The 27743-nt window shown below is 42.0% G+C and overlaps 10 protein-coding genes across 10 annotated transcripts; 5 read left to right on the top strand and 5 right to left on the bottom strand.

Annotated features, from left to right (window-relative positions):
• Positions 1-474: 474 nt before the first annotated feature.
• Positions 475-1962, bottom strand: FSST1_006147 (putative serine esterase-domain-containing protein; the record flags this gene model as incomplete). Its single annotated transcript, XM_083232488.1, has 3 exons — positions 475-1431; positions 1499-1798; positions 1885-1962. The coding sequence occupies 3 exons, from the start codon at positions 1960-1962 to the stop codon at positions 475-477; spliced, it is 1335 nt and encodes a 444-aa protein (XP_083089577.1).
• Positions 1963-3345: 1383 nt separating this feature from the next.
• On the top strand, positions 3346-5295 carry FSST1_006146 (uncharacterized protein; the record flags this gene model as incomplete). The annotated part of the gene is made up of 1 exon (XM_083232487.1): positions 3346-5295. The coding sequence occupies one exon, from the start codon at positions 3346-3348 to the stop codon at positions 5293-5295; it is 1950 nt and encodes a 649-aa protein (XP_083089576.1).
• A 618-nt stretch (positions 5296-5913) lies between these two features.
• FSST1_006145 (prohibitin subunit PHB1) lies at positions 5914-6809 on the bottom strand (the record flags this gene model as incomplete). Its single annotated transcript, XM_083232486.1, has 2 exons — positions 5914-6426; positions 6480-6809. The coding sequence occupies 2 exons, from the start codon at positions 6807-6809 to the stop codon at positions 5914-5916; spliced, it is 843 nt and encodes a 280-aa protein (XP_083089575.1).
• A 390-nt stretch (positions 6810-7199) lies between these two features.
• FSST1_006144 (ubiquinol--cytochrome-c reductase subunit 8) lies at positions 7200-7925 on the top strand (the record flags this gene model as incomplete). The annotated part of the gene is made up of 4 exons (XM_083232484.1): positions 7200-7252; positions 7395-7420; positions 7637-7814; positions 7868-7925. The coding sequence occupies 4 exons, from the start codon at positions 7200-7202 to the stop codon at positions 7923-7925; spliced, it is 315 nt and encodes a 104-aa protein (XP_083089574.1).
• Positions 7926-8435: 510 nt separating this feature from the next.
• On the top strand, positions 8436-9215 carry FSST1_006143 (50S ribosomal protein L30e-like protein; the record flags this gene model as incomplete). The annotated part of the gene is made up of 2 exons (XM_083232483.1): positions 8436-8739; positions 8800-9215. 2 exons carry the CDS (start codon positions 8436-8438, stop codon positions 9213-9215), a joined length of 720 nt encoding a protein of 239 aa, XP_083089573.1.
• Positions 9216-10120: 905 nt separating this feature from the next.
• FSST1_006142 (DUF1761 domain-containing protein) lies at positions 10121-10625 on the bottom strand (the record flags this gene model as incomplete). Its single annotated transcript, XM_083232482.1, has 2 exons — positions 10121-10255; positions 10308-10625. The coding sequence occupies 2 exons, from the start codon at positions 10623-10625 to the stop codon at positions 10121-10123; spliced, it is 453 nt and encodes a 150-aa protein (XP_083089572.1).
• Positions 10626-12313: 1688 nt separating this feature from the next.
• FSST1_006141 (Nem1-Spo7 phosphatase catalytic subunit NEM1) lies at positions 12314-13841 on the bottom strand (the record flags this gene model as incomplete). The annotated part of the gene is made up of 2 exons (XM_083232481.1): positions 12314-12465; positions 12524-13841. The coding sequence occupies 2 exons, from the start codon at positions 13839-13841 to the stop codon at positions 12314-12316; spliced, it is 1470 nt and encodes a 489-aa protein (XP_083089571.1).
• Positions 13842-17060: 3219 nt separating this feature from the next.
• Positions 17061-18541, top strand: FSST1_006140 (translation initiation factor eIF2B subunit beta; the record flags this gene model as incomplete). Its single annotated transcript, XM_083232480.1, has 3 exons — positions 17061-17158; positions 17231-18403; positions 18454-18541. The coding sequence occupies 3 exons, from the start codon at positions 17061-17063 to the stop codon at positions 18539-18541; spliced, it is 1359 nt and encodes a 452-aa protein (XP_083089570.1).
• A 992-nt stretch (positions 18542-19533) lies between these two features.
• Positions 19534-21186, top strand: FSST1_006139 (uncharacterized protein; the record flags this gene model as incomplete). The annotated part of the gene is made up of 1 exon (XM_083232479.1): positions 19534-21186. The coding sequence occupies one exon, from the start codon at positions 19534-19536 to the stop codon at positions 21184-21186; it is 1653 nt and encodes a 550-aa protein (XP_083089569.1).
• A 200-nt stretch (positions 21187-21386) lies between these two features.
• FSST1_006138 (acyl-CoA N-acyltransferase) lies at positions 21387-22122 on the bottom strand (the record flags this gene model as incomplete). Its single annotated transcript, XM_083232478.1, has 2 exons — positions 21387-21760; positions 21810-22122. The coding sequence occupies 2 exons, from the start codon at positions 22120-22122 to the stop codon at positions 21387-21389; spliced, it is 687 nt and encodes a 228-aa protein (XP_083089568.1).
• Positions 22123-27743: the final 5621 nt, after the last annotated feature.

The following is a 27743-nucleotide window of genomic DNA, read 5'->3' as shown; positions in this document are numbered from 1 at the left end:
TCATTGCTTCTGCCGCTTAGACGAACTGACGAAAACAGAGTTTATGCGATGCACCTATTCCAAAACAGACCTGTCTAGATTTTACGTGGTTTCGATTAGGTGTCGTATGAGATGCCAGTGACAATTGATGATTATGCGTATTCATTCAATAGACATCATCCAATCAGTGTCATACAAAGTTCAAGGCTACCAAAGAAACAACCAGTCGACCGCACATCATAATCTCAACATAAACTCAATGCTCAATGAGTGCTCACATGAGAGAATGAAGCCCAAAGATAATCCATCACAAACAAGCCCAGAAATTACCTTCAAACAGTAAACGTGATGTAGTTAAGATTGTAACAAAAGAATCATAACGATTTTGTTATAAACGCCTATTTATCCGTTTATCCCATCATATATCAGTAGACATACCCAAACTCCTCGCCTATATACCCAATCCATTATAATCCAAATTATAAACATGGCCGTTTACATCAAAAATTCACTATCGGCCCAGTGTCTTAGAACAACCCAGCCGTCAGCAAAACTCTCCTTATCCATACGCACCACGATAGCTGCGTGACTGTGTCGGTGCTTCTGGATATGAACAGGGAATTTGCGCCAGCCGACCGCGTTCAAGTTCTCAATCATTTCGAACTGATCAGGAGTCAAAGCCAGCGTGGGTTGCTCTGCTGTTGACATTCTGCGTTCTCTCCTGAGTAACTGACGACCCTCAACGTCGTAGGCCAAATCATCGTCCGAGTCAGATGCCAGGTATTGCTGGTCCTGAGCACCGTTGAGAACCTCATATGCTTGTTCCACCTCTTCCTGGATCGCCTTGATCCGTAGGGGCATGCGGTAGTCTTCAATCTTCAAACCAGCGAGTCCTGATTCGTGCAGTTTGATTCGCTTGGCACTCCGGACTGTTTGGACGGCAGAGTTGGCCAGGAAAACAACAACACCAATTGGGATTATAACGCCAATCGTCAGCATGAAAGGGACGTTCTTAATCCATTTCTTAACAGACTCAAAATCCGACCATAGCGTGTCTTGACCTTGAGCCTGGGGAGATGGTGCCACAGGGTGGTTGGGGTCGAGGATAACACCATCATAGTCTTTGAGGTAATTGAGCTTGACGTTTTCTAGATCTGTGTATGGGTCGGTCTTGGTAATGCCAGATGTATAATGCACAACGCTTCGGTCATTGGCAATATTCGTATACAGAGTGCGACGCTTAAATTTCTTCAGACCAGACATGAAAATGGAATCGGGGTCGGCGAGCAATGCGAGAAGAGGTCGGCTGGTGTCGCGAAAGTTATCGATGGTGAATAGTTGTCGTCCGGACTTGGATAGTGTTCTGGCGCCGAGAACGTTGTAGATGTTACTGAGCCAGCCCTTTAGTGGTGTTCTTACACCGAGATGGGGGGACGCGAATGTGGTAAAATTCTGACACGGGAAAGTTAGTATTCATCCGTTGTCACCGGTACCAGTTACTGGCGACATTGCAACTTACCATGCATTCAAGATGATCGAGAACTCCTTTGGCATAAAGCAGGCCGACTGCGTATCGCGACACTAGACCTCCAAGCGAGTATCCTGCGATACTCAGCTTTGTAATCTTTCCACCCTTCCTTTCAATTTCTTTCAACTCGTCTTCAATCTCTGCGCAAACGCGCTCGCCACCAGTCTCGATGCCATCATAAGTGTTGCTGCCGCTGTTCTGTTTCGCAAGCAAAATATACAATTCGTCTTCAGAGTATTTATCGCGAAGGGATTTAGCAACATTGCGCAAATGGGATGGGTTTCCCCAAAGCTGTAATAACAAAGGTGGTCAGCCATGACGTCCCAGAATCGATCGTCAGGGGATGACGGGGTCGGAAGGATTTAGTAGTTACTTACCCCGTGGACTAATACACAAAGATGGGTTGCATTTACACTGCCTCCAGTAACGTCTTCCAGTACAACGGGTTTAGACATGATGAATAAGTCAAAGTATCAATGGGAAATATGGGGAGGAAGTATCAAGGGCAACGTTGCCACTTGTATACTTTTTAAAAGAATAAATTAGTTGAGGTTTCTCAGGAGATGCGCCCCCAACGGAGTTTCGGGTTGCGTACGTATCGGGCTGATTGCAAGTCCGCCCTTGTAAGATGGAACGGAGGCACGGAGTTAACTGATGTTAAAGCCCCCACCAATATCGATGACAAGCGTCGACGTCGACAATAGAGGCCCTTGCAGGGACGTTTTACCAGTAAGACCCGGTATTCCAAAATGCTTAAACCCGCGGGGCTGAGTTTGCTTTGCTGATTGCTTCTCGGAGAGGCTGTGTTTGACTTTATAGTTGCGGAGTTATCACCACTCAAAATGCCAAAGATTATCTCGGATAGATACGAAGTCCGGCTGCTGTCAGAATCTGTCCTTTTTAAGACAAGAAAAGGGGCCAGGATCTCTTCTGGTTAATTGATCGATACTAGACTAATAAGTGGCGCTTGTCTGCGCCATCGAAACTGGCTGTGCGAGCTGAATTCCTATCATGACGAGTTGAAAGCCAGGAAATCCGAAAGCGAGCAGTAGCCTATCGCAGTAGTGGAGTGCCTACAACTGGCCTATTACCTTAGTAGCTACTAAGCAATGGCATTGTCGTGTAAGAGAATGTAACTGTTTCTGTCATAGAAAGAAACCATATTGATATATCCTAATACACTCAAGACCTATTTAACAGATCAATAGTTAAAATGTTATTATTCTCTCATCATAATAACTTCAAAGCAGTTCTACGCTGGCAATGACTGGTCGTGGCTAATAAGCCTTTTGCTCAGTCAAAGATTACAGAGGTGCTTAGTTTTGCAGTGGAGCTTCTCAAGGGAGTAACCGCTCTAAAATAGTGGCTTTGTTACAGCTTCTCATTCCTTTCAACTTCAATAGGTACATTCATTCATCAATAACGGACTTCAAAATAATACATTCTCACACTCCCAAGAATAAATAAACTTCAAATTCCTTTCTTCTCAATCTTATATAACTATACAAAGACTTTCTTTTCAGTGCATTGACCACAGCACGGTGCTCATTCTCCGCATCTAGGTTATTTCAGTGGATCGTTACCTCCTATCGCCTTTTGCCTTACCAACATATCTAAACTTAAGCTCACTCACTCAATCAACTTCATCTCACTTATTCACCATCAAGAACTGTTTTCTCAATCATCACATCATATGACCGCAATCATCATCAGGGTACCAGAAAAGTTGGCCACTTTATGCTATCTAGACCATACTTGCTAGGCCATTTATTTTTGTAGCCTAAAACTTAAGAGGTCAATTCTTCTGCTACCCTATCAACACCAACTCTGTCACCATCATGAGTTTGTCTCTGAAACACATACCCTGCCCCAAAGGCAATGATTGTACGGCGTTTCATTGCATATTCGGACATCCTAACGAGACTCCATCTGCTCCGGAAGCACCGTCAAATAGTACAGACAAAAAGGCAGCAGAAAATCAAGAGGCAGCGCGCAAGCGCGTGAGAACGGACCCCTTTAATCCACCTAAGTCCCCAGAGACATCTCAAGATGTTGGACAAAGTACAACAGGAGCTTCTAGAAGCGGCTCAAAGGATGGGATTCAAACGTCAGCTGCAAAAAAGCTAGAAACCAAACGGCAAATTCCCCCCTCAACACTCAAACGAAAAATCGACCCTCAGGACAACGCTTCAAAAGCTTCCTCAAAAGTCGCCAAAACAAACCCGTCCAGTAATGAATCACGGCCACCACCTGCTCAGAAATCTGCTTCAGCAAAACCCAAGAAGGCTGAATCACTAAACCCCAGACTCCTCAAAAGCATGCCTGCCAGCCATGATATCCGACTCAAGCTCGTTAGAATGCTTCACCAAGAATTTACTCGATTAAACAAAGAACTGAAAAAGAACGCCAAGAAGGATGAGATGAACCTCCTCCTGTCAGAACAAGAGCTTATTGTGCGTACACTGGATGCGGAAGAGCATGTCGCTGTTCACAAAGCCGCAGTCTACTCAAACGTCATGAAGAACAAGGTTATGCAGTACAAGAGGATGAAGGTAGATCAGTGGAAGACCGAGCGACAAGAAGAACGGAAGAAGTTAGAGCTCGAATCTAGTGGAAAGGATTCTTCTGAACAACCGAAAGAGATCAAGACTGGTCTTACGCCTGCTCAAGAACTTGACATTGCAAAACGCCTCCTGACTCCTATCAACGGATTGGCAAATCATGGCTATGTCTCTGCGGTACCCTCCCAAGAAGAGATCGAAAAAGCAAGACAGGGCGTCGAGACAGCTGCAGGATGGGAGAAATGCGATCGATGTTCACAACGCTTTGAAGTCTTTCCGGGAAGACGCGAAGAAGACGGCGCACTCACTTCTGGAGGAACATGCACCTTTCACTGGGGCAAGACCTTCATCGCCCCCAAAGCCTTGGGCGACAGAACCAGGCAACCCAAACGATTCCAGTGCTGTGGGCAGGAACTTGGAGATTCAGTGGGTTGCTTCACACGCGATCATCACGTATTCAAGACTTCGGATCCTAAACGACTGGCATCAATACTCAACTTTGCAGAAACACCCGAGAACCCCCTTGCCCCTACGGACAGAGCAGTAGCTTTCGACTGCGAGATGGGTTATACGGTCTATGGAATGGAGCTCATTCGCCTGACCGCAACCTCCTGGCCGACAGGCGAGGAATTGCTAGATGTTCTTGTCCGACCACTAGGAGAGATCCTGGACCTCAATTCACGATACTCGGGTGTATGGCCAGAGGACCTTGCCAAGGCTGAATCGTGGTCCGCGAACGAATCGACAAAGCCGGCTAAGAGCAGCAGCGACGACGTGAGTGAGGACGGCGAGCTGAAGCCTAAGAAGAAACAGCTCAAGATCGTCTCATCCCCTGAAGTTGCGCGAGATCTGCTCTTCTCTCTCATCTCCCCAACCACACCCCTGATAGGTCACGGTTTGGAAAACGATCTCAACTCGGTTCGTATTGTGCATCCTACATTGATAGATACGGTGCTGCTCTTCCCTCACCAAGGCGGTTTGCCGTACCGCTACAGTTTGAAGATGCTCATGGATGTTCACCTCAACCGTAAGATCCAGCAGGAGACAGGTCCCAAGATGCTGGGTCACGATTCTGCTGAAGATGCCAGGGCAGCAGGAGATCTCGTCCGTCTCAAGATTAAGAATGAGTGGATGGACATGCAACGAAATGGCTGGAAATTGGTTGATGGTAATTTTGTGGCTCCTGGGAAAGGTGCACGATTGACCGAGGCGTTCATCGAGGCATAGCCAAATATCGGCTACTATCGGTGAGGCTGTAGTATTATTCAACGAAGAGCTTACAAGTCTCGGCCGAGGGTTTCATCATAACGAGTGGGCTATCAAGTGATAACGGATAGAAAGCGTTAGTAGCGATGATTTGAAGCATTAGAGTTTATAGGTCATGGTAGTTGGCCAGCATAGGTAGTGAGTAGTAAATGGCCTACTATCTAGGTAGCAGAAAAAATAGCTTCCCACGTCTTGGGGCATAAAAATAAATAGTCTAAGAACCATAACCTAAGGGGTATAAAGTGAGCTACTAATTTAGTCTCTTATGCTTCCAGCGGTCAAGTTTTCTGATGCCCTGAGGACGGCTGATAAAACGACCAAACCAATATTGGATCGTGCTACTTCAGTCATTTGGAAAGGGAAAAGGTCACAGGTTATAGAGCATGGAGAATACGAAAGCTGCATGGAACGGAAGAGCCAGAGGCGATTATACATTGCGAGATAGGGTTGAATTTCCCATCCAGTCTCGTTCTAGAAATACATAGTTGGCGCTCATGAATAAATACTTTCATTACCAACGATAAGCGGGGAGTTCCCATTCATTTCCTCAACATCCTTTCCATCATACAATCCATTACTTTAAGCTCTGCCAACTGACAGCAGGTACTGGCCACCCTGCTTTCCGCTTCCACCAGGTAGGTAGGCCACGTTGGGGTTTGATGAGAGAGTGGCGGCAATCTCACGACTGGCCTCGATCTTTCGGATCTGGATGAGGCCGTCACCAGCCTTCTGGATGGCCTTGCTGATGGCCTCGGCGGACTCGGACTCACCCTCAGCACGGATAACGTTGGCTTGACGCTCCTGCTCAGCACGCTCGACGATGAATCGTGCTCGCTCAGCATCCTGCTGGGCAATCTGCTTCTGCTCAACGGCCTTTGTGAATTCACGGCCAAAGGTCATGTGGGTAATGGAGACATCCTCGAGGGCGATGTTGAACTCGGCGGCACGGAGGGTGAGGTCGTTGCGGATACGGTCAGAGACAGCCTCTCGCTGGGTGATGAGCTCTGCGGCATCGAACTGGGCGACAATGGCCTTGAGGACTTCGTTACCAATAGAGGGGAGGACTCGCTCATCGTAATCAGCACCGAGGTTCTATAAGAGTTAGTCATGATGTTGAACTACAAATCTTGTGGTTGTAGATTTACCTGGTAGATCTTGGGAAGGGCCTTGACATTAGGTCGGTGCAACACTCTCAGTGTCAAGCTGACCATCTGCAAATCCTTACTACCAGTGGTAGTTGCGATATTCCTGGGCTTGGTGCGCACATCGAAGATGATGCTCTTCTGCAGCCAGGGAATGAGGAAATGGGTTCCCTCGTTGATAACATCCTCCTTGACACCAGACAGTCTGTCAAAGATAACAGCCCGAGTTCCTCCCTTGACGTCGTATAGAGCCTGGCTGCCTAGGAAGACGGCAGCTGAGGCGGGGACCGCCATGCGGTACATGAAACCGAGGGCTCGTGCAGCGCCAGCCATTTTGGAAATATTGTGATTAAATCTTTCTTGCGGGTGAAAGATTGTCGGTCAAAAATGGTGGTCGGAAAACCCAGGGAGCGATGGGTGATGGAGTCGTAGCTTTGAAGCTTTTCGGAGTCAACGGACGGCGATGATGATTTGAAGCTCTGCTCTGTCTCTTAGTCCAATTCCTAGCAGTATTTGCTGGTTGGACGTTCAGAGTGGGCTGTCTTGTGCTCGCTAAACTATATCGGGAAAGCTCGGCTGATGGGGGAAAGCCTGGCTTCTGCGCTTTCCAATCCAACCCGACCCGAGAAATCCTCAAGTGGCCCTTTTCTGCCTTTGCCTCCAACCGACGACTCCAAAAAACCACCCTCACGAGACTCGACTTCCCGTGCCAAAACCGTCAATATGAGACCGACTCAGATGCTCCGAAGCGGCGCTGCCGACCCCAAGAACGGACAGTACGTGAAATGCGATCCAGCGAGGACAATTGATGGTGCTGTTGCATGCGGCTTTTCCTCTGGTTAATGGCCGGACCAACAACACCCAGGCTATCTCGAAATTTTACATTTAACATAGAACGAATTGCTGACGTTTTTACAGCTACATTGGTAACTGGGGCCACTTCGGTAAGTGATTGCTCTTTCGATATGCGAACGAATTGGACTTGGATCGATGAACGCGACGGACAACCGGATTAATGACGAGGAATGGGAGGATCACAATTGGGCCAACATAACGCCGAAATTTTACACATACGCACAAACGGACTTCAACATGCATTGATATACAATCTTGGAGGAAATCGATATCAGAAACCAAGCAGGAGGCTAACTATGTATCAGGTGGTGAGAAGCAGCGAGGTATCATCACCTACGGTCTGTCCGCCAACCGACAGAACCCCTGGGCCGGCGCTTCCCACGATGCCATCTTCAACACTTTCCGCCGCACCAAGTCCCAGATCTTCTTCTGGCTCCCTCCCATGGTTGCCGGTTACTGGATGATGAACTGGGCCATCGAGCGGTATGTTCATACGCAGTGCCTACAGCAGGACTAAATACTGATTCGGTTTACAGAAGCGAGTACCTTAACTCCAAGGCTGGTCGTGCCGAATTCGGTGACGAGGAGGAGTAAATTGTTATGTTCTGGCAGCAAAACCATGGCGGTGGATGTTTTGGGGTAGGTCCTCTGGACTCATTGTACATCATCAATACCTAGATCAGGAGGTGCAATAGACATTTGTCACAATATTTATTTATTAACTTGATGTTCGTCTATTAATTGCGACCGCAATCTCATGATTAAGTGATTTATCTCTTTCCATGATCTCAGAATCTCTATATCCACTGGTAATAGTCATTGCTGGGTACCTGATTGGCTTGTCTTCAGTAGAGATCACGTGGTCCAGAAAGTGGCGGAACCGGCGGAACGTACTACCGAGTCCCGGCGCGACAGCTTTCGAGAAAAAAAAGTTTAGAAAATTTCGAGGACAGTGGAGTGTAAAGAAAACACGGAAACTTTGCGATCAACCATCCGTCCCGCATAATCATCAATTGGCACACACAACTTGCGTGCTACACCAGCGGATCTAATAAAAACCAAAAGTAATAACTTCGACGAAGCTTCCTCGAGACAACCGCAGCAATGGCCGCCGAGAAGCCCGATAAGAAGGAGAAGAAGGACAAGAAGAGAAGCGACGAGTCCGGTATCTCCAAGCCCAAGAAGGAGAAGAAGGATAAGAAGGACAAGAAGGAGAAGCTCGCCGCTGCTCTCGAGGAGAAGGTCCAGCAGGATGCTCCCGTCGCCGCTGCCGCTGCTGAGAACGACGACTCCGATGCTGAGGAGGAGAAGGCTGCTGAGCTGCCTCTTGAGCGTGTCGTCGTTCCCTTCGCCATCCCCGTTGCAGATGACAAGGGCATGAAAAAGGTCTACAAGACCATCCGCAAGGGTATGCGATCATCGTGAGACATTGACCGCTAGAAACAGACTGCTAACGTTCGTACTACAGCTGCCAAGAACAACACCCTCAAGCGCGGTGTCAAGGAGGTCGTCAAGACCCTCCGAAAGTCTGCCCCCTCCGGTCCTGGTAACACCGCTTTCCCCGGTGTTGTGATCATTGCCGGCGACATCTCCCCCATGGACGTCATCTCCCACCTCCCCGTTCTGTGCGAGGACCACAACGTTCCCTTCATCTTCGTCACTTCGCGCGCTGAGCTCGGCGCCGCTGCCAAGACAAAGCGACCTACATCCGTTGTCATGATCATGGAGAAGGCCGAGGGCAAGAAAGCTAAGGACAAGTCCGCTGACAAGGACGGTGAGGACGACGGTGAGGCGTTTGGCGAGAGCTACGCTTCGCTCGTCAAGTACGTGCAGAAGGAGTACGGCAAGCAGGCTTTCTGGGTCAAGGGCGGAACCAAGTACTAGAATGATGACCGTCGGATACAAGAGAGTGCGAGTGCAAGTGCTAGTGCTGTGTTAGGAAAGGATGCCACTAACAAGAAGAGCAAGAAGAGAAAGAGGTGTTGAAACAAGTCTGGGTGTATTTATACCAGAAAGATCCCAGCCCAAGAACAGCGGCAGGATGAGGGCTTTGGCGGCGTTCAGGTTTAGCTATTGCATTAAAAATGGGATATGATTACAACAAGCCCTTCAAATGTCCAGCAGACCTTGAGCTTGAAATTCGGTGATGACGACTGCGCTGCGCGATACTCTCTCCGGTCGACAGGTAGCAGTCAAACCATGGCACGCGACCAGGCATGGACCTTTGCTCGACCATCGACTTGCAATAATATTTAGCTTACTCGATTATTCAGACATCATTTAACTTTATTTTCGCACGAGTACGCCTTTATGATTATATTCAGCTCTACTCTACAGTTCCCAGGCATCTTCTAACAAAGCCCTCAGGGTATCAGAAAAGTCGGCCGTTGAAACCTTAAGACGAAATGAGTAGGTCACTTTATGCTAGACCAAAACCACTTCTCAGGCTGTTTAGCTTTATATTTAAAGACTTGGGAGGTCAACTTTCTACTGCTCACTCAAAGGTGAAGCTATTTCCCAATAGCTTAGGTCGATCGACACATACATCATCCCGGTACTTCCCACGTACGATCTTCACGGACGATTTACGACAATACATCATTCACATGATAGTATGGACTTGTGTTTGGTTCATTTGTTTGGTATTATTCGCCTTATTGGCTTTCTTATAGGTACATTTCCCGTGCCTATTACTATCTCACACGGGCCCGAGGCCTCGGTATAACAAATTCATGAAAACCCATCCCGATCATGGGGAGATTAAAAACATGCGTCATGAGAGAAGTCCCTTACTCAAAGGGGTTGGTTCGGGTTCCCCACCAAGTGAGGAAGACGGAGAGACCGAGGGTCTCAACGAGCTTGGTAGCCAGGCTGACGCCGACGGTGTCGAGAGGTCGCTTCTCGACGAAGATCTGAGAGACGTACTGGGAAAAATGTTAGCTATTGTTTGGTGGAAGAAGTGAGGGGTTAACATACGCCGGGAGCAGAGGTAGCGAAGAAGATGAGAGCACCGAGGTAAGCAGCGCCCTTGTAGGTGAGAGTGCCAGTGGCGTTGATGAGAGCACCGACACCGTAGGCCTGGAGGGCAGAGCCAGTCAGGGAAGAACCCCAGGCGAGGGCAGCACCGGAAGCCTCCTTGGATCGGATGAACTCCTCCTTGGTGTTTGAGGACTTGGCGCGCTGGTAGGTCTGGCCGAAGATGGGGGCGAGAACGGCAAGCTCAACACCGTGGTTGAAAGCAGTGCCCAGAGCGATGGCGGAGGGCTTGACGGGAGGAAGGTAGTGCAGAGACATTTTGGATTGTTTTGTGGTTGTTAAGGAGAAGAAGTTGTGTTGTTGTGTGTTGAGTGTTGAGAGAGATGAATTTATTTATTAGCTTCGATTAGAGAGAGAGAGAAGGTCACACTTGGAGCTGGCATTGGATCCTTCCCAGTATTTGTACTTTTCAAACCGTCACGGATCTCGATCTAAGCACCCATTTTTCCAATCGCATCATGGAGGGCCAACCAAGCCAAGCAAACCAAGTCTCAAGCCCAGTCCGAGTCCGGGTGGCTTGTCTGGACCTGGTTCTAGCTGTCTCTCCCCCAGCCGTTCTCCCTCATTTTTGTGAGTGTCGTCACCAGATGTGATGATGTCACCATTCGGTTTGTGAGACGAGACACCAGCTAAGAAGCTCTATTCAGTAACAGTAATACCCAATAGAAATATCTCTCTCTGCGGGGATCAATCAACTTGACTCTCCACTGCCAACTTTGTTTAGACTGAACAACTGTACCTGATCTGACGTTTACGATTTTGCAACCAAGCTTACAGATACATACATACTTACGATCGCATTTCGACCTACGAGGAGGGGAGCTTAGGAGCTTGATCTCCTGTTCTAGCGGGGCAAAAAAGATGGGGAAAGCTTGGGACAATTCGAATCCAGACCCGAGCTAGAGCTACCTAGGTACGTACAGAGCAAGACAAGTCAAGTATCTCGGTGACAAGGGTTGGATGGATGTCTGAAATTCAATTCATCAGTAGCAATGCAACATGCATGTAAAAGCAAGTCTTAAGCGGGGAACTGCACATCACACAGCAGCAGCTCCGGATCATACCATGCCTACCTAGTCAATTTCTTACACAAAACTGCGTGAAGGCGGTTGCGCGGGTAATGATGGTGTCAGCGTCATTTGTATCTAATACTATTCCATTCCCTTGGTTCATTCTTTTTGTTTCTTTCGAACCCTAGTAATTTTACAAGGTGGAATTGATTCATTGCGCAATCAGGACCCTCCCAAGCTGTGCCCTTACTATAGACAAGCTAGGTACTCTTACGTAGGACTGATGTGTTTACAAGATCCGCGGAACCAAAGCCGGTCCAAAGCTTGTTTTTTTACTTCCCGGTTATCAACTCGATCAACAATCCCATTCATCTTTGCAAAGCCGAAGCCGGTCCTGGTCTCCCGTGAACAGCCGTCCTGGACTAACCAAGTCGGACAACATCTGCATCTGCGCTTTTTGTCTCAGACTTCCACCACATGCCATTGACATCAGACCCTGTCCCTGAAGAAGATCCATTGGTTGTTATTCGAGTATTCAAATTATGGCTGCCATGACGGATTAAAGTGTTGTTGTGGATGGACCCTGATGACCGTTTAATTTGAATATCTGTCTATGGATGTGTACAAAAGCATTGTGCAGGTGCTTGCTTGCATCACAAGGCGCACACAAAGAATTCACCATTTCGTTAACAGCACCATTTCTAAGCACGAGTGAATGAACTCGATCGTCTCACAGTGGAATAACATAACCGAGTGCCGAAATAGCGGTTGCTTGTAGGGTAGACAAAATGTGTCAAAGTTCTTACCCTAAACTCAACCAATTGTTCAATTGTTATGCCAACTTCGTCTCCAATACCAAGCGGTCGGGTCTTGTACAGTATGATGCCATGAGAAGTGGAAACCGTTCATTATTGACTCCATATTAAATATCATAAGTTATGCCATGTGCTGCCCGTCTTCACCACCCCGCAGGGCCAACAGCGCCCTAACATCATGTACATACTGCAATCCTTCCAATAGTGGCACCAGATGCATCAAGTCCGTATCCGTTGGGTCATTGATCCAGCCCTGAATGGGAATCGCATTATCTGAAAATCATCTTGTCAATGCCAGTTCAAATAAACTTGACTGATATAGCTTTCTTACCTTGATGAAACAGATAACTCAACGGACTGTTGTCCAAAATCATCACCTTGCTCAGGTCCGATTCGACCGAGGCCAGATCCTTGATGAAAGCGCCTTGTCGGAATGTGCAGTGTTGTCGATAGTATCGTGCCGAGAAAAACTTCCTTTCTGTCTCCAGCCAGTCAATTACCGGGTCCGCGTACTCCTGTACTGAAGCTGTGAACACAACCAAATTGTACCACTTGCAAACTCGTCTCAGGAACTCGTCGCAGTACGGTCGCTTGTTGACCCAGTATAAGATCGGATGCTGCGGCCCAATCGATGTCTGTCCACCAACCCCCACGTATGTCGTGTTTAGGCGCACCTCAACCATGTGTCCGGTACTCATCCTGCCCCCCTTGGACATGCTGTGTATCAGAGTTTCGTCCAGATCGAGAATCAAAGTCTTTTGCGGGCTCGAAGGCGGCTCGAGATTGATGTACGAGGGTTGTCTGCGCGGAATCAAAGGTCGAGGCGGTGCTGGAGTCTTGGGGTACCTGGTGAGCGCTGCGATAGGAGAAGTTGGAGATTTGAGATGTGCCGAAAGGTCGCCGCTGCCCAGATCGCTTGCCTTGGTTCGCGCGACTGCCGATTGCGTTTTCCTGTGCTTCCGTTGCCTAAGATCTTCGTCGCTGTTGAGTTTGATTCTGATTGACCTTCGAGCAGGACCTGTTTCCTCTGCAGGCTGTAGCGATTTGGACCGAGCATGCCGACTGCTGGAGCGCGATCCTTCCGATTCCGATTCCGATGAGAGACCCGATGACGTCGAAGAAGATGAAGTATGCCTGGGTTTTGGTGATAGCCTCCGATATCCTGTAGTTCTACCATAATCCTTCTCAGAAACCTGGCTTGGCTCTTCCATAGCCTTGTTCCCACCTCCCAGTCCAAACAATTTACCAAGTTGCGAGAAGGGTGCGAAATTGCCATACTCGTCGTAGAAACAAGCAATGAGATATACACCTGGCGAAGCCAAAGTCGCAAGAACCCATCGAAGAGAACCAATGATGCTGGAAGCGATTCGCCGAGGAATAGAGTGGTACCATGAGCTCCTCGTCTGATTCTCGCCTGTATCACCTAGCAATGGGGTTTCCTCGCTAGGCTTCTCAGTTTCGAATCGCGATTCGTCAAATGTATCCTGAGGGAAGGGCTCGGTCTCGTTCTCGTTGGAAGATCGGTGGTCGCCATGCTGGTGATCGTCTTCGGAGGCCAGGCCTACAAGTGAACCTATGCTGTTGGATCGTGATTGAGTCGGACTCGGGGGCGGCGACACACGGGCCGTTAAGATGTTGAGAGAGTTCATCGCCACGAGCTATAGCATTCCATGAGGTGAACGATCGTTGTGCGGACGAACAGGCAAGAGTCAAGAGGTTTTGTAGAATGTTTCCGATCAAGTTTTGCAGGCTTAGCTTCCGCCTTGGAAAGGGTGTGTGAATACGTTAGGGTCGGTCGGAATGGAAAGGACGGAGAGACGGCAGGTAATCCGAGGAACCGATCGTCGTTGCCGGTGGTCTGGTCGAATGCGCTGAAAGAAGTAGAGGTTGTAGGTTGATAGTCGACGACAAGATGTAATCTGACAAAAACGCTGAAACGAAGGGATTCAATGTCAAGAATGCATCAGGTGCGGCGAAGCGAAAAAGGCAGATGTCCAGGGGCGCAGTGGAATCGCGATGGTGAAATGCCAGGGAAATGTACAATTTTGGCTTGCGATCCTAGGGAGGAGGGAAAAAAGGGAAGTTTTGGATACAATCTTAACTCAATCCAAAAGTACAGATGTCTCAAATGGTCAGAAAGGTTTAGTCGCTTCTTTTTGGTTGTACCGCTAAGACAAAGCAGGTTGTATGGAATCAATGATATGTAGGTACAATACGGATGGATACTGCAGTAGAGCAAACAAAACTGTCCTGTCTTTCGTGGCGTTGAGAGGGGAGCTGGGGGGGAACTTTGTTGGCCTGTGTCGACTAATAATAACAGGCCGGGGTTCGACTAACTAAAGACCCGTCAGAAATAAGCAGTGCAGCCCTGCTGGGAACGCTACTGTCAAAGAAATGGATCGATGAGTCTATGGCTATCGACGGGTCTTTGATGATGAAGGAAGAGAAAAGCCTCCGAATCTACACATGCGCGAAATACAAGAAAGAGCGTGTGAGCAAACGATCAAAAGCTGACAGTATCAAATAAAGAAGTAGACTACACCAGAGGGGAGTGAGTGCAGTTGATCTGATTTGACTTGGTTGGTGGTGGGTGGCTCGATTGACGGATGATGGTTGAGAGATGGTTCACGTGTTGGGGACTCTAGCTGCCGAGATCCAATCCATGCTGGGGACTTTGGCAGCCCTGGAGGCTCTGGGGGGGCCTAACGATGGACAGCGGCGATTTTTCAGGCCAGTCCAGCGCTCATATACCCCTGTCATTATACCCGACTGTAGCGTTGCAGGGGGTTGGGAAGCCGCGGCTCACCGGGCATCTCTTACATATGCTCTAATCAATCACAGGAATCTATCATAAATGACACTGTCTCATGATGATAACGGGTATTTATTGCCTAAACTCCCCTTAAATCCTCAATTGATAGGTCTGTATCTGCATCTTATCTTGTATGCTTTATAAAAGACCCATGCCTTAGTAGTTCTTTTTAAAATGTTCTCCAGACACCCGTTGTCAGTTTTTATACCCGTTCTATGCGCACGTACCGCAATGACAGGGGATCAATATGGAACTCTTCCAGACCGACCCAGACAATAAACATCACCATAAGAGTTGATTGGGTCATTAACAAAAGAATACTACACTGGCATTGTCTGAAACACGATTATCTCAAACTCCAGCTATAGTGTCTCTACTCAACTCTACTCTGTATCTATATAAAGTACGGTTTTGACTACCAGCAACAAGCCCATGACTCTCCCATGGAAGTATTATTAGAAAGACGCTCGAGCGTTTGACTTACAAGCCCGAAGGGTTTACCGAAATGATACATAGCAGATCAAAACATTTCGCTTGTAGGATTATTCTTCTAATTACATCTGGTCAGTAAAACTCTCAGCCTGTGCTTAAATATGTTTAATGAATACGAAATTCCCAGAGGACAATCACTCCAGTAGGGCATAGTCAGTGACATGATGAATCTGTGGAAAGTGTTTGCAACGAGAAGCTATGCTGCACAGCAGGGACTCAAAAACCTGAGCCTTTTCCATATCAGACATCAAAGTCGTCTCAACTCAGATAATGCTAAACCGTTCCTGAACGTTCATACTCCTTATCATCCTACGATGGTTTTTCTGTCATGAGTTAACGTCCATTATTCATTGCTACAAGGGTTATGGGCAAGGGTAAAATAGTTCAACCTGGACCATTTGTGGATCTCGGATCTCCTTGTTCGTTTTCGTATTCAACACATGCTCATCGGTCAAGCCGTTCGATCTTATGTTCTGCTTGCTTACTCGCATCTGAAGTCGACGTCAAGATCGCCAATCTAGGGCATCCACAAGACATTAAGGAACTTGACCACTGGAAGCATAGAAGACAAAATTAGTGAGTCAGCTTATGGGGTTTTAGAACAGACCCTTGGAGTAGTATTTTTACACCTTGTGTTTCAAGGTCAACTTTCTGTTACAGAACCTCCTGTAAATCTTCAAAATTAGGGCAAGCGAGGATATAAGGAGCCAGTCATGATATAGGAGTCTCATAATGCTGTCATTATAATATGGAAAAGACAGGCCTTAAAGTACCTGGCAGCCTGGCTACACTTCGAACTGTATGCGCGTACTGTACTATGGAGTGTGTGGCTCGTTCTTGGCTCATCCAACTTCAGTCCTTTTCGGAACAATTGAAACTTGAAAGACTAGAAGATTACTGTATTGAGCATTGACAGCACATCAATTGCCATACTTTGGTACCTCCTAGACTATGGCATGACAGCTCATCGATCATGGCGGTGAGTTCATTACTTAGACAGCCAAGTCGAATTCATAAGAGACGCATAATCCAGCACATTTCCAAGTTGTGAGTGATGGATGTTTTCTGAGTAATTGCTCTAACTCGAGTCGTCCTGGTTTTGATAGAGTTCGTTACCTATCTTTCAGCCCCCTGCTCCCCTGTCGTCATGGCTTTCCATCGACTCGGGGCAAGGACCCCACCGAGGGACGAGGCTGAACAGCCCCCACCTTCAGCCTTGTGCAAAAAAAGGCTCCGGTGGGAGGAATTGGTTTGACTCATATTCACAAATCACCCCAATCCGAACAAAGCAGTACAGTCGTTTGTCTGTTTCACGGCACCCACCTCGAGCATCAGCAAAGCAAACTTACGGCATCTTTTATTCCAGCTCTTACAAAGAATATTCCAACATTTTCAAAGCAAAACGGCATCTGGTCACTGCGAATATTTGTGCCGAGACTCACAAATCACCCCTCCATTGAGCACCCCGCGACTGCAGACACTATACAGGAACATACCCCAGCTTGCGCGCTAGCTACGGCTACGGTCACAACCAAGACTGCGAATACTTCACAAATACCTAGAGATGGCTCCTTTATCTACGGGCTACGCGCCCGATCTTGAGAAATATCTCCGGTCTCTCAAGGGTCAGGCATTAGAATCCTCTGTTGAGAGCCTCATCGCGTGAGCCGCACCAACCAAAAAATACCCTTGCTAAGACAGTGCTCGTTACTAAACTTTTTGTCATGTCTTCAGCCTCCTAAAGCGACGCCAGATCAAGGGCTCCGAGCCTTGCGCAGTTGCTACCGCACATATCCTACTTCAGGTCGTCGCTCGATCAAAATGGTTCAATGTCGATACCCTGATTGATAACGTCTCACGCATCGGTCGTCGACTGGTGGAGGCTCAGCCCAAGGAGCTTGTGATTGCAAACATCGTGCGCCGAGTTCTAGGCCTCATTCGCGACGAAGCAGCCGAGGATAGGAATGAGGGTGCCAGCGAAACCCCCAGTGAGGCCCAGATGACACCGACCGATGCCGTGTCACACCCAGAAGCCCTCGCCCACCAGTGGCCACCATCGACATATGGCAAGCAAGATTCCGCTGGCGACTATATCACCAACAGCGCCAGGCCCCCTCCTGCCCGACCAGGCCCGCTGTCCTCCTACAGCTCCGTTAACGTCCCAAAGACTCTCTTCCACCTCCTCTCAGTGTCTTCTCCCAACGATTTCACAACTAGCAGCCAGGGATCCCCCGTGGGACTCTCAGGGACATCTACTCCTTCATGGAAGGCTCCTTCCACTCAAGTCCACGCTTTGAGATCCGAGGTTATTGACGGTATTGAGGAGATCAAGGACGAGATTAGCCAAGTGGATGACCAGATTGCATCCCTGGCCGAGGTCCAGATTCACCCCGGAGACTACGTGCTCGTCCACCAGCCTTCACCCACCGTCGAACGATTCATCCTGCGCGCGGCTCTTAAACGTCGATTTACAGTGCTTATCGCTACCGAACCCCCCAAGAAACAGACCACTGAAGTTCCACATGCTGGTTTCAAAAAGAAGCTTGCTTCTGCTGGCATCACAGTAATCAACATCATGAACGGAGGGTTGATGGCATACATGTCCCGAGTGGACAAGGTTATCCTCGGCGCGCGGGCTATTGTGGCCAACGGTGGTGTTGTTGCCGATGCCGGCGCTGCAGCGATCGCACGGGCTGCCAAGGAGCAAGGAAATGCAGTCATTGTCCTCGGCGGTGTGTACAAGCTCAGCCCAGAGAACCCTTTCAACGAGGAGTCGTTGATCGAGTGGGGAGACTCTGCTAGCTTTGTCAATTTTGCGGATGGACAGATGGTGAACAGTGTGGAGGTCCGAACTGCCATCACAGAGCTTGTTCCACCAGAGCTGATTGACATATACATTACCAACTTGTAAGTTGATGATAATTTTATATATTTTTTATTTACTGACATGACTACAGGGGAACACACTCAAGAGACCATCTCTCAAGTCTTATCGCAGACCATTACAAGCAGGAGGACGTGGACTTTCACATGTGGAGTGGATGATTACAAGCTATCAATCCAGACTAAGAAGCAAAAGAAATCTGCAAAAAGTTGAATGCCTCTCCTGTCTTTTCCCTAGGCGTTGGCGAGGCGGAGTTCTACTATCCATGGTGATATATACACGTGTGAATGGATGAAACGACATGGAGTGAAGGTCCTATAGAATTACTTGGTATCTTTATATCATCAGCTTCAAGGCCATTGGCCTGTTTCAGCCAACATCGTTCGCCATAAGACCACTGTGATGATTACGTAGAGACATGCGTGGCTAGGAACATGACAATACGTTAAGCATAATTTAGAGTCAATGGCCAAAGTTATGACTAACAAATCTACTGTCACTGAGAAACATGGTAAATGGTGCACAGTGTACATCATTTTCGTATCCTGACTACCATGAATGAAAATACAACGCTGCTGTGTATTTTTTATTTCTTTCTTACAGATGTTAGCTAGGCCGGGAATACGGCACCTTTCTCGTCGGCAAGTATAGGTTGCCTCTCTCGGCCGCGTAAGCATAAACTCGACTATTGGATGTTGGCGTTCCTGGGGAGTCATAGGGCTGCGAATCCCAGTTGCGTAACCCCAGCCACTGCTAAGATTCAACAAATAATCAGACGCCTACATCAGATTGTGGAGAGCTAACAGAGTAAGTTGTGGTCTGTTAGTTGTTCTCGGCCGAAATATGTCCCGTTTATTTTGTCTTGCTGACTCGATCATCATTTACCACGTATGCAGTAGCTCTATGGATCAGCGCAAGGCGTTTTGTAGGCTGAAAGGGTTACCCTTTTGGATGGATATGGTGCAAGCACTGCAAGGTGATGGGATATGATGCCACAAGTTAAAAAGAGATATATATCCCGTTGTCCTTCCCATCCACGGCAATAATTCGCCATAACAGCTCTTCAGCTCTGTCAAATATTTCTTCATTTATTCAACCAAGCTCAATCATAACCTCCCCTCTCATAACTATAAGAACTTCTATTCAACCCATTATGTCAGGAGGTCCGCCACCAAACATGGACTTTACAAATAGAGACTCATTACACGGAGACGTGCCCCCGCCATCATATTCAGAGACAGACATTTACTCTGCCACTACTCGCTCACCACAAGTTCCTCATCCTGCCTTTCCCGCTGCTGGTCCCGGCTCTGGATCCGGCCACGGTCACGGCCCCACAGCTCCGGGTGATCATGCCTTTCCAATGTCACCCACTTCAACCACTGGATCAGTCATCTACACTCCTCCAGAAACGCCTCAAGCAGTGAGTTCAAACATTGAAAAACCACTTCAACTGTTGCGCAATCGCTTGGCCTCTGCCACACGCTACTTTGATACTCGACCGCATTCGCATTCAACGTCTCTTTCGTTTGAATACAGTATTGCTGTTACCCCGGGTTCTGTACCTTCTGATATCCCTTATCCTGAGAACTGGGCTGCGCACGATGTCACGCCTCAGGACTGGGCGACGTTTGTCAACTTTCTTCTCCCTGATCATGACTCAGTAAAGAACGAGGCGATTTTTGGTGGAGAGGCAAAGAGTGAGGATGGCTCTGATGCCAAATCTACCACTCCCAATGCAAAATTCAAACCACAGCGACAAGCTGCTGATCTCAGCGAGCGGCATCTATTCCGTCAAGAAGCTGAGGCTACAGTATACCACTGGAACACTGGCTTCTTCATACCCCGGAGGGTAGTTGTGTTACTTGTACCCGATGAACCAGTGCATGCGTCTAGAGAACAGGAGACGGCAATTGATGACCCTCCAGAGGAGATCCCGCAACCTGGGCCGTCATACCAAAGAGAAACAATGCCGCAGCGCAGAGAAGGACATTTCCAAGGCGGTTGGGGAGGCATTCCACGGGGGGGCAGATTTGCCGCTGATGCCAATGGGCTTCGAATTGGAGACTTACACATAGACAGCAGAGGTATTCGCATGGGTGGGCAGGGCATAGGAGATGCCTGGCTTTTTGGACCTGGGTGTGAACATAGACATGCACCTCATGAAGCCAATTTTGATCCTACCCGAGGACGAGCACCTCATAATCACCATCATGGAGCTCGCAATCGCTCTTCCTCGACATCTTCTTCTTCTTCATCTGATTCTTCCTCAAGCGCCGACTCTATCGGCTCACTCCCAGATCACGACGACATCAAAGAAGAACAACTACCGTTTTACATCGCCCGTCTCGAGCAATGGATCGCCAACCCTCATGAAGTGCGCAGCAAGGCGGATGTCAAACAGCTCAAGGCGGAATTGAAAGCAGGGAAGAGGAACACAGCCCCCCTTAACCCAAACGTCGACCGAAAGGAACTCAAGAAGCAGAGCAAGGCTCTCGGCCACCAATGGAAGAGTCTGAAACGTGAGCAGAAGAAGAATAAAAAGGAAAGAAAAAGGGCGGAGAAGGAAGTGAAAAGACGGATGAAGAGAGAAATGAAGGCGGCTCACAGAGATCATCGGAGAGAGCAAAGAGGCAGAGGCAGAGGTCGGGGTCATGGGAATCCGCCTGTGGTTCCTGGATTTCCCTCAGGACAGTCTCATTTCACACCAGGTTGGTCACATTCCCATACCGCTCATGTGCCTGTTCATCCACAAGGTCGTGGAGATTGGTGGGGATGGCCTAACAGAGGAGGATTCCGTGGTTAAACAGATATTCTCGTCGTGCCTACATAAGTAGTCGTTGGCGCATGTCCTAGTTATACAATGATAATGCAACTTCAAAGATCTCATGAACCCTTTGAAACTTCCTATAACGTGCTTCACCCGGACTTAGCATCCTTTTGTCTATCCGTCTATTAGAGCAAATTCTACCCTCTTTTTCCATTTTCCCCTTTCTTTCGACTTGTTTAGTTCTTGGACTCATCCTTTTCCACCAATGATCCAACTCCTAATCCTCTCCCCACGGCGACCTTCATCTTTCGTTCTCCGCCCTCCTCCTTGTTTTTGCTAGCTTCGGGATCACGGCCAACCTCGCCCACGGCGTCACCCTCATCAGCGACATCCTCGTCCTCTGCAGCGGCGGCCTCGTCGGCCTGCTTCTTGATACCACCGAGGTCTAGACGCATGCAAAAGGCATCTTCGCCGTCGGCATAGTATTTGGACTCGGTCTTCTCGTTGGTGAAACCCAGTGTGTTCTCGTAAAGATGACGGGCTGCGGCGTTGGAGACACGAACGTGCAGGGAGACGTACTTGGCCTGGAATGTCTCGACCATGGCGAGTTCTGCGCATGTGTTAACAGATAGATATGGCAAAGTGTATGTAATACGTACGACTCTGGCGCATCAGCTTCTCAGCAATACCGAGTCTTCGGTGTGTGCGCATGACGCTCAGACTGGTGATGTGGCCGTGAGGGATACCGTCTGAAGGCTCCTCCTCCATCTTGGCAAGGACATATCCGACAATCTTGGGGTACTCGTAAGGGTCCTTCTTGGGCCTTGAGACATCGACGGCGACGTAGCTCAGCTGGGGCCATGAGAGGGCATGGTAGAGGTAGTACTTGAGGAAGTAGTTCTCGGGAAGGTTCTCGAGGTTTGCGTGCTGGATGAGGGGCAAGTCTGCGTTTGTGAGGAGTCTGATATCCATGTCTGCGGTATTGGATGGTGTAAATCGGTGTTGGTTAGATGAGGCTCAAGAATTGACGTACGGTAACAGTCGAGATAGAGATAGCGTCCTTCAGCCCACTTTCTGAAGCGTAAATCGGCCCCTCAATTCGCGGCGGGTCATAAAATCTGGCGGGCGGTCAACTTTCAACTTTACAGTGAAGACCATCACCGGGAGGTCGGCAGGAAAACTCCCCCGCGCCGAACCTTGGGACCTAAACAACCTCCACCAAACTTGATCCTTGTTGCGCTGTGATGGACGCTGGAGACGACCGATAACGCTAAACCAGGCACCAATTATAAACTCCTCCACTGTAACGCCCGATAAATATCCTCTCTTGGAAGCGCACCTGTCAAAGCCAGCAATGGCCGCCACGGGACTTGCATAGAGGAGTTTGGTGCTTTGTCTCTATTGGCGCGACAATTGCAGTGGACTCTAGATTGTGTTAAGATGTTGAACTAATACACAAAAGAAGTATACTACGGAAGACAATAGGGCTCACTATCTTAAAAGTTAAAATAAGGGATTTTATTTACTATATATACCCTAATATAGCTATACTAGCTTAAATATATCTCTATATAGTATTTTATTATCTTATAAAGATTTATTTAATTATTATAATTTTTATATTTAAGGCTATTACTTTATATAATTAAAAAATATTAAAAATACCTTATAAGGCTTTCTATAAAGCTATATAATATATTACTTTAACTTTTTATATTTAATTATATTAATCTCTTTAAATCCTTTTATATAATATATTAAATTCTATTTAAAAAGTAATAAATATTATAATAATATATATATAAGGCTTAATAGCTTTATAAAGGCTAATTTTTACTTATTTTATAGCTAATAGTTTATTAAAATTAAGGTTATTAACTTTATTAATAGTAGCTTTTAAATAACCTTATTAGCCTTTATATAAAATAATATAATAATAATATTAATTAAATAATTTTAATTAATATAATTAATATATATTAATATTTATAATATAGCTATTAAAAGTTAATAAAGGAATATTATATTAATAGCCTATAATAGCCTTCTTATAATTAAATTATATATTAAATTCTATATTATAATTAAATATAAAAAAGAGATTATTAAAAGGATTTTATTATTAATATATAATAAGTTAATTAAAAGTATTATACTTTATACTTTTAAAGGTAAAATTAAAGTTATATTAAATACTATATATTTATTATATATTAATATAATTAAAGATTTTATTTTTACTTTTATTATAGATTTTACTTTTATTAAATAATAGCTTATTTTTTTCTTTTATACTATAAAGGATATATATAGGCCTTAAGAGTTTAATAAAGTTATTTATAAAATAATATAACTATAGAATTTCTTTAAATAAGTAAATATTATACTTTTTATAAAAATTAAAATTCCTATTAGCTTTATATTTTTTTATTTTAAAAAATAAAATAATTTAAAAGAAAATAATGTTATTTATTTTATAAAGAGATTAATTAAATAGATTAAATTAATTAAAGTAAAAGGTAGTATTCTTAAGTATATTAAGTAAAAAGGAAGGGTTAAAAAGGAAGCTTTATAGCCTTTTAAAAAGGAGAAAAGTATTAAAGAGGAGATTAAATATAAAAATACTATAATTTAAGAGGTAAAAAAAAAAAGAAATAAAAGTAATATTAAAAGTATTACTTTAGCTATATTTAAGGTATTTATTAATAATATAAAAAAGAATTAAAATAATATAAAAAAAGAGATATATAAAGAGAAAAAAGAAAAAGTAATAAAAGCTATATTTTACTTAAAGTAAAGTATAAAGTTATTATAGAGATTTAAGCTATAGTATATATATATAATATCTTCTTTTAATTTTAAGTTTAATTATAATTAAAATTATTATTTAACCTTTTATTAAGTAATATAATATTAATATTATAAGTAATTAAATAGGCTTATATTTAATTAATCCTTTTTATAGATATTAAAAGAAATTTAATTATTAATTATTAATTATTAATTATTAAATATATACTCTTTTAAATAGCCTTATAAGAATAAGTATATAGAGAGTTTTAAGTTATTAAGGTTATTTTAAAGAAAGATTTATTCTTTAAAAAGATAATTATAAATTATAATTATATCTTTAAATAAGTATATATAAATATTAACTTAATTATTATTAAAAAGCTCTTTAAGTATTTATAATTAAATAAATAAAATAAAAATAATATAATTTATTACTTCTTAAGTCTTTAGCTAATAATATAAAATAAAAAGTTAATTAGAAATAATATATAACTTATTATACCTTTATTAAAATTATAAATAGTATAATTATATAAGGATTAAAATAATTATATAATATAGTAAGAAGTCTAGTTATATAACTTAGTTTAATTAACTATAGTATTAGTTAAGTTTTACTTTAGCATTTTAACTTTATATTAAACTCTTAACTATATATATAAATTTCTTTCTCTATAGACTTTAACTTAAATAGAGTTTCCTATTACTTAAAATACTTATATTTATCTTTAATAATTTAAATAAATACCCCTAGTTTTATTAACTATAGCTTATATTAACCTATTATATTATAAAATATAGTCTTTTTTATTATAAAGGTATTCTCTCTCTTAATCTTATAATATAATATATAAAGCTATTACTTTTCCTATTAAATCTACTATAAGTCCCTCTAAGGGATAAAAATATTAAGGAATTATAAGACCTTATAGCTAAATATAGCTAATACTATATTATCTTTAATTAAAAGTCTTTAGCCTATAGAGATATATTTTAGCTTTATTATTATAAGGTTATATAGATTTTAAAATAAGGCTAGGCTAATATATAATACCTTAATAATCTTACTATATATATAATAAAATTGCCTTATATATTGCCTAGCTATAAGGCTATAGTTATAAGGTTAAATAATATAGTAATATAATATTAATATTATAACTATAATCTAGGTTAGCTTAATATATTAAATAGATAATTAAAGGCAGGATAATTTACTTTTTTATTATTATTCTTACCTTTCTTTATTAATAGTTTTATTATATAAAGAAAAAGAAAGTATTTATTATTATTTTATTATTTTATATAGCTTTATTTTAATATAGAGTTTTATTAAAAGCTTATTTAAAAGTATAGCCTTATAGCCTTATAATATTATTAAATTATTAAATATTTACTATTTAAGCTATTTTATTTCTTTATAAAATAATTAAAAGTTTTAAAGATATAAATAACTTATTATACTATTTATAAATTTAATATATATTATAAAGATATATAAACTTAGAGAGCTTTATATATATTAGTAATATATAAAGATAAAAAATAGTAATTCTATTTAAAATAAAATCTATTAAAAAGTAGCCTTAGGAAATAATTCTATTAAAGTATTTCTATATATAATTAATATATATATATAGAATAATTTAAAAGTATATATATATTAATACTTTACTTTACCTTTACTTAATTAATACTATTAACTTTTAATCTTTTTATTATATATATTTTTACTATAAATTTAATAATCTTAAAATTAAAATAATTATATATTACCTTATAAATAATAATATACTTATAAAAAGTATAAATATATATTAGCTATAAAGAGGGTTTTATTTCTATAGTTTAATTAAATAATTAAAGGTATAATATTTTATTCTTTATATATTTAAAGATATTAATTAAATATACTATATAATATATTAATTAATATATTAATATAAAGCTATATAATATAATATAAGTAAATATTAATTAATATATATACCTTAATACCTTGAGCCTTTAACTTATTATAAGTATTAATTAACTATATATAATTAAGGCTAAATACTATTTATTTAATTTAATAATTTTATAATATATTTTATTATTTAGCTATATTTTATAGTAAAAAGCTTTAAAAGGCTTTATAGATTTTATTTTAATTAAGAGAAATATTATTTTAATATATATAAGTATAAAGATATATATAATTAAATATTTAAAGCCTAGTATTAAGTAAGGTATTATTCTTAAAGAATTTATATAATTTAGCTAATTATATTACTTTTTACTTAATAATTTAATATTATAAAATATTAAGTTTTTATTATATTTATTATATACTTATAAGTATAACTATAAAGCCTTTTTTCTATGGTTAATATAGAATATTCTTATCTTAAAGAATATTATTAAAGTAAAGTTCTTTTATTTAAATATATAAAGCTTTTATATCTTCTATATATATTTAATTAATACTTAATAATAATTAATTTAATTATTAAATCTTAAAGTATTAATATAATATTACTTAAAATATAAAGATATTACATTCTATAGAAATATATATTAAAAGCTTATTTATAGCTATTTAATTAATATCTCTTTATTATTTAATTTAAATATAAAATAATATTAAATCTTTAAAAAGGCAGCTAATATTACTTATTATAAAGGCTAATAAAAGCTTATAAGGTATTATAAAAGCTTATAAGGAATAGAAAAAGAAAATTTTAAAGTATATATAGCTATTTAAGGGATTTTTTTAATATTTTAAGGTTATATAATATCTTTATAATTTTTTTCTTTAAAAGTAAAATAAAATAAATTAAACTTTTCTATTAAGCTATATATAGTATATTATAATACCTTATATATTATTATAAATACTATTATATATTAAAAATATATATATTAATCTTATTATAAATTATAAAATTATAGCTTAAAGTCCTTTAAAGGAAACTATATAAAGTAATTCTATTATTTATATTCTTATTTCTTATTCTTTTTACCCTTAAAGCTTTTTTTTAATTTATTAATAGCCTTCTTAAAGAATTAAATAATTATAAAATATAAAATATAATTAAAGGCTTTAATTAGCTTTATAATAATATTCTCTATAGAATTATTTAAATTTAAAAAGATTAAAATACTACTATTATTATTATTATTAAATTTAATATTATATTTATATTTACCCTTTGTAAGTATAAACTCTATATAATAGTTAATATTAAGGTTAAGTAAGTAGTAAATAATATATATTTTTAAAGAAAAAGTATAATAAGCTTAAATAGTTTTAATTATAGTTTAAATATCTATTAGGCTTAAATAAATAAATAAAGCAGTTTATAATTATATTATTTCTAGCTTTATACTTTTTATAGCTTTTTAAATTATTATAAAAGGTTTTATATAAATAGTAAAGTAAAGTATTAATATTCTATTAGGAAAATAAAATAATATAGGGTTTTATATTGCCTTATTTATACTTATTAAAGTAAAGTTTATTAGGCTTAATAATATACTATAGAAGTTAATATAATATAATAAATATATAAATTATATAATATATATTAAGTTTTTATTTTTTTAAATAGCTTTAATACCCTTATAAAAGCAGGCCTTTAAGGTATAATAAAAACCTTAAATTATAAGGTTTAAATTTAAATAAAATTATAAGGCCTTAAAGTTAAATATAATAATAGGAATATTAAATATTACCTTAAGGAAATATATAAAATAGTCTTATAAGTCTTTTTATAAAGCCTTCTTTATAGCTATAAAGTCTAAATTCTTCTTATAAATTA

Source organism: Fusarium sambucinum, chromosome I (assembly GCF_050947815.1).
Source record: "Fusarium sambucinum isolate potato_lamoka chromosome I, whole genome shotgun sequence".
Taxonomy (NCBI): domain Eukaryota; kingdom Fungi; phylum Ascomycota; class Sordariomycetes; order Hypocreales; family Nectriaceae; genus Fusarium; species Fusarium sambucinum.
The sequence above is the reverse complement of the archived record's forward strand: the minus strand, read 5'-3'. Positions and strand labels throughout refer to the sequence as shown.